Source organism: Impatiens glandulifera, chromosome 3 (genome assembly GCF_907164915.1).
Source record: "Impatiens glandulifera chromosome 3, dImpGla2.1, whole genome shotgun sequence".
Lineage (NCBI taxonomy): Eukaryota > Viridiplantae > Streptophyta > Magnoliopsida > Ericales > Balsaminaceae > Impatiens > Impatiens glandulifera.
In genome coordinates this window covers 5,584,770-5,591,118 of record NC_061864.1, presented here as the reverse complement: position 1 = coordinate 5,591,118, position 6,349 = coordinate 5,584,770, and the positions used below count along the sequence as shown (strand labels likewise).

Here is a 6,349-nt window from a genome sequence, read left to right as displayed (position 1 = left end):
ATCTAACTTCTTCTAGAGCCAATGAATCTTTACCACTAATGAAAGACTCCTTAAAGTTTTCATATGATATTGGTAAAGAAACTAACAGAATCAAGGCAGCATCCTCATCATCTATCTTAATATCAATATTATGCAGATCTAATAATATTGCATTTAATTGATCTAGATGGTCTCTAAGAGGTGTACCTTCGTGCATACGCAAACTAAACAGACGTTGCTTCAAAAGCAACTTGTTGGTTAAGCTCTTCTTCATGTATAAAGTCTCCAGTTTAGACTACAAACCAGCAACAGTTTCCTTCTCAGCCACCTCAGTAATGATATCGTCTGCCAGAGCCAAAAGCAATGTTGAGTGTGCCTTTTCTTCCAAAGACTCCATAGCAGCAGGTGGTGGGACAGGTGTAGGCTTCATCAAGGGAGCCCATAGGCCGTGTTGTTTCAACAATGCCCGGACCTTGATCTGCCACAGACTGAAACTATTCCTCCCAGTAAACTTGTCGGATTTCAAACTTTTATCTCCAACCATCGTTCTTGCCTGAGCAGATCTGAACAACACTGCTCTGATACCAATTTGTTATAATGGATGCGAGAACAATGATAATAATAATAATAGTAAAAGACAGAATGAAAGCGACACCCGATTTAACGTGGTATCCAGCAAAAGTGCTGACTAATCCACGGACAGAGCCACTGAAAAATATTCCACTATAATCGTTAACACGGATTACAGATACTCAAAATAGTTCAAGAGAAAACTAACACCAAGCCCTTTATTTATAGGGTAAGGTCAAGACATTTTTTCTTGATCACGACAAACACCCAAAAAGAATATTATAGACAAAGAAACCAACACCTTAATTATAATATATAAATTAAATATAACTTATTTAAGAATAACAAAGGAAATTTAAAAATAATATTTTTTATTTTCACCGTTTCCTTATCCTAAGAGAACATAGATAATAGTTATTTAATATAAAAAAAAAATAATAAATTTTGTGTATCCCCACCGCTTTATATACATATAAATAATGTATCGAAATGGACTAGATACATATATATCTTTTTACACCAGGCCACATTTCTCTTTCTTCATCTATAATATAGGGGCAGCTATACTCAATCATGGTAGTAATTCGCGACGAAGCTCCAGATGCCCTTAATGAAGATATCATGTGTGAAAATGAAATCGTTGAAGCTGAGGATGATGACGACGATGATTATAATGATGAGCTCAACTATGACGACCTCAAGCGGCGCATTCGGAGGGACCGGTGCCGGCTTCAGAAGATGGAGGATGAGCAGGAAAGGATCCGTGTTCACGGCCCCATACCGACGAATGATCTCTGGCAAGAGAAATCTCGCCGCAAAAAGTTAGGTAGGGCAGCACAAAACACTATCCTAAATCATATGACGAAGATAATGGAAGTCTGCAGGGGGAAAGGATTCGTCTATGGAATCGTGCCTGAGAAGGGGAAACCAATGACGGGATCCTCTGATAGCCTACGCCAATGGTGGAAGGACAAGGTAAGATTCGACCTAAACGCTCCCACCGCCATTTCCGACTTCTTACCGATCATCGATATAATCGACAGTTCAGAAGATCCGATTTCCTGCCTCCATTTGCTTCAAGAATTGCAGGACACGACGTTAGGTTCATTGATTTCAGCCCTAATGCAACATTGTTATCCTCCCCAGAGGACGTTTCCTTTAGACAAGGGGTTATCGCCACCATGGTGGCCTAATGGGCTTGAAATATGGTGGGGCAAACAAGGGAATATAGCCCATAAACAAGGCCCACCACCTTACAAGAAGCCACACGATTTGAAAAAGGCATGGAAAGTGTCTGTTTTGGCTGCAATCATAAAGCACATGTGCCCTGGTTTCAATAGAATGAGGAATTTGGTTGTCCAATCCAAGTGTTTGCAAGGTAAGATGACTGCATCAGAGTCTTCCACTTGGTCAAGAGTAGTTAACCAAGAAGAGAGCATTTTGAATTATATAAAGGGTCTCAACATCTCTTCTTCTTCTTCTTCTACTTCACCGACACAAGTTATCCAATTGGGTGGTGTCAAAAGGAAGTGTGTTTTTGACCAGGTTTCAACGGAGGCCACCACTTATTCATGCCCAAACTCAGAATGTTCGCTAAGCACAGGCGGGTTCAGTTTCGGTGACAAGAACTTGAGGAGAGAACACGAGTCTGTTTGTGATCACCGAGGTCAAAGGGTAGATGATGAAATCGAAAACGTGCAATCCCAATTGGGAGGTGATGATTTCAATAATAATAATATGAATGTGGAATCGAGCTGGGTGGGAGATGGGGAATTGTGGGAGGATTTAAACTTGTTGGATGGAGTAAGAATGGAAGATCAAGATCATGAGCATCAAACAATTAATTATGTGCAGCAGCAGCAGCAGCAACAACCATTAGTAGAACAATCCCAATGGGGGATGAAGGGCGATGGGCAATTGTGGGATGGAGTAAGAGTGGAAGATCTTGTTGGAATAATGAAAGAAAATGATGATGATGATCAAGAAGGGGTTTATCAGTCAAATTATGAGCAGTCGGAGCAGCAGCCATTAGAGCTTATCATACAAGAATTAGATCATCAAGAGGTAGAAAGTTCAATCTGGAACGATGACCAATATGGTGATTTCACTTTCTGATTATTCTAAGTTAATCGAATGTGTTATTTTGCCCCTTCCTTTTAAAACTTCTTGTTTTGCTTCTATTCGTTTCTGTTTGTTTTCTCATCTTTCTATTATAGACTTACCATAAAATAATGATAATAATAATAAAGGTTTTATCCTATTTTCAAAATATATATATATATATTAATAATTATAAGTTATAATTACTTTGTTCTAGGTAGAGCCTTAGCAAACACAACTAAAAAAATAAACTTAATCACCTTGGCTAGATAATCAATTACAACCATTCTAGGGTTTACATCATCTTTAGATATGAAATAGTTTTGTGGGAGTCAAGCTGATATTAATATAGGGTTTTTTATTTTGGTTAATAGTAATGAAAACAATTAATCCATTGTCCAATATTAATGTGAATGCAAATGAAACAAGTAGAGAAGTGAAGTGGATACACCATGGCAGAAGGCACCCAAATAAGCGTGTTCAAAAGAACGTGTTCCGTCTTCCATCTGTTCCTCTCATAATGGGAGGGACAATATCGTATATTTGCCCCTCCCATTGTGGGGAGGGAACAGATGCTCACAAATGAGAAGAAGATCTCAAATAGGATACACCAAAATATCACAATGATAGAAATAGTCATTTATAACACAAATAAAGAAGTGGTGATACACCAAAGATATTTTATTTTATTACAGTAAAAATAATAAGATTTTTTTTATTATTTTGAAACTTAGTATACTCATTTTAAGGTATAAAATTTGGTTACTTTAGAGATTCTAATGGGTTAAAAAAATTTATTTTATTATCCGAAATGATGTAAATCATTTAAAAGAAAAATAAAGATATAGACATCTAATATTACAAATGGAAAAATAGTCTATAAAAATTACTGGGAATTTACAAACACAATACTATATTAAGAAAATACAATGAAACTAAAATCTAATTCCAAGACATGCAAGTTCTTTGATATTGTATCACTTGAATTACTCATTGTTTTTCTTCAATACTAGCACCACAGTCTTCCACTTCGGTTTGAGCTTAGTTCTTGATGCCTTGTTGGGAAACGACGTTGAGCCTCTTTTCACTACCCATCATATGGAGACCTGCAAAATATAAGGAACAAAAAAAAACAAGAACTTGTAGCATGCATGGAGACCTCCCACAAGGCCACAAGGGGAAAAAACACACACTCAAACAACATAAAAAATTAAAACATTAAAAATGATGCATATATATCATCAAGTGTTTGTAGAAACAACTTTTAATGGGTGGTCCATTGTTTAACTAAAGCAACATAATACTTTAAATGTGCACGATATACCAAAATAAAGAAAGAAAGCAATAAAATGTTATGAGTTTAATTAATAATAATAATAATATGAGAGAATGATTAATTAAAAGAGTTTGGCCAAGTCATCCGCATTGAAGCTTTCACTCAGCAGGTCCTCCCATTCCCACAAGCTAGCAGCTTGAATTCCACCACTCCACTCATTATAATCACCTCCAATTGCAATATTATCCTCCTAATATAACACCATTAATATCAATTTTAAATTTCTTCAATATATATATATATATATATATATAGTACTTAATTAATTAATTACCTGATCAAGAGGGGCAGCAGTAGTACTGTTATCTACCATATGCATGACCTCTTTAGATCCACTACCCTGATCCATTGTGACTCTTGAATCATGTGTCGACTGATTTAAGGGAACCATTTCACTAGTTATGCTCTGACCGAAATCCTCGTTATTCCCCATCAATTGTGTTTCGATCCATCCCATGTCAAAATGGCTCGGCATTTCATTTGTCGTTGTAGCCGGGTTCGACCATGTCGAACCATTAGTAGAGGGCATCGGGGTGAAAGTATACGGTTCGTACATTGGGAGGGTTATATTGCTGCAAACGCGACAATAAAGTTTAATAAATTTATTCATATTAATAACTTTTTATTAGAATTCTAAAGTTTAATTATAATATTAATCACATGAAAAATAAGAATTGAAATTTACCCTCCATCATATGGTGGCTGAGTAACATTACTTGAAGAAGGCCTTGAGTTATTGTTGAAAATGTATGAGCTATTGGCTAAGTGGTCATAGTTTGGATGAACAGTACTTGGAGTGACAATTTCATTGTCCATTGGGAAATTCTGTCATACGAGTTTAAGGAAAATCGTCAAACGGGTAGGCTAGAAAACTCGAATCCACAAGTAAAAGAATTTGAATTTACCATTTGATAATCAAATGTTTCAATTGCGTTAGGCAAAGGCGGCAGGACTTCGTTAACAATAGGGGCTGGTTGATAGTTAATTTCCTATCATACAACCAAAAAAATCAATAAAATAAATCTAGACCTCAATAATAATTGTAATGAAATGATTTCACTTACCATATCAGTTGTAAAACCAAAGTTGTTTTGAGTTAAAGATTGATTAGGAAGTGTAGGAGGTAATTCTCCTTCAGCTAGGTCTTGAAATATACTTTCGCGAATCTTAGCACTGCTATACAAAAATCACCTTATTATTATCTACAAGTAAAAAAATTAATTTGTAACTAAAACCGGGTTAGCAAACGAGGGATTATAAAGAATGAAACCTAAAAGGGCTAATCCATGGATCGAGTTGCATCAAAAGCTGCCCCGAGCCATTCCCAATAGTAGGGTTTTCGGTGGGAGCTCCCACCCAATTAGGATTCGTCGCGATATCAACATTTTGTTGGATTATTTCCATCTCTCCCAAATTATTACCCTTAATCATGAGTAATTAATCACATCATTAGATAAAATTATTTTGTATAAGAATAGATAAAAATGAATCAATTCATTCCAAATTCTGACCCTTAAATTGAGTTTTAGTAACATAATTGGTCAGAAACTAATATATCATAGGGTTGAGAATAATGTGTTAAACTCACATTTTTCTTATTAATTTAATATCTATATAATTATATAAAAATAAAATATACCTCAACCACAGGTTGCTTTTGAAAAGAGGAAGACGGTGGGTAGACAGATAGCAATCCGTTCTACATTAAGGTTAAAACAATTATCAATATAAATAAATCTTAATATAATTATTTAATAAAAAAAAAGGTTTAAATAAACCCTGGATATTAATATATTATTATATATACCTTTCGGTTAATAACTCGGTCCAAAGACTGCCTAAGGTTTTTCTCGCACCACATAAGTTGATGTAGGGAAGGCTCTTGTTCTGAAAATGGCTCAAAATCCCTGCATTTTCTCATATTTATTAAAATTTTCTAGACAAAATTGAGAATAATTATGTTCTTTTTTTACACACATATATAAGAAATAAAGTATCTATCTATACCTCATATCGGCCTCCATAATTTGCAATTCAAGTGCACACTTCTTGTTTTGCAACTCGAGATTCTGCGTAAACGCGTAATCAAATAAAGTTAAGATTAATATGAATAATATTAATTTGTTTACTATGTTTGTGTGCTTATTGATAAAAAAAAACATGGACTTACTTCAATTCTTCAATTCAAATCCCATGAAAATAATCATTCAAACGCAATTCATGCATCAGGTGTAAACAATTAGATATGATTGTGTTAATAATTTCTTTAATATTTTATTAGTAATTTAGAAAGTAAATAAATAAATAAAAAAATGGGTTACTTACTGTTTGTCAAGGTATTGTAATTTGCTAGTGTCATTCTTC

At 34.8% G+C, this 6,349-nt stretch overlaps 1 protein-coding gene across 1 annotated transcript; it reads left to right on the top strand.

The window, feature by feature from the left end:
- Nucleotides 1-1,173: 1,173 nt before the first annotated feature.
- On the top strand, nt 1,174-2,775 carry LOC124932267 (putative ETHYLENE INSENSITIVE 3-like 4 protein). Its single transcript, XM_047472883.1, has one exon. It carries the CDS (start codon nt 1,288-1,290, stop codon nt 2,662-2,664), a length of 1,377 nt encoding a protein of 458 aa, XP_047328839.1. The 5' UTR covers nt 1,174-1,287; the 3' UTR covers nt 2,665-2,775.
- The last annotated feature ends 3,574 nt before the right edge of the window (nt 2,776-6,349 follow it).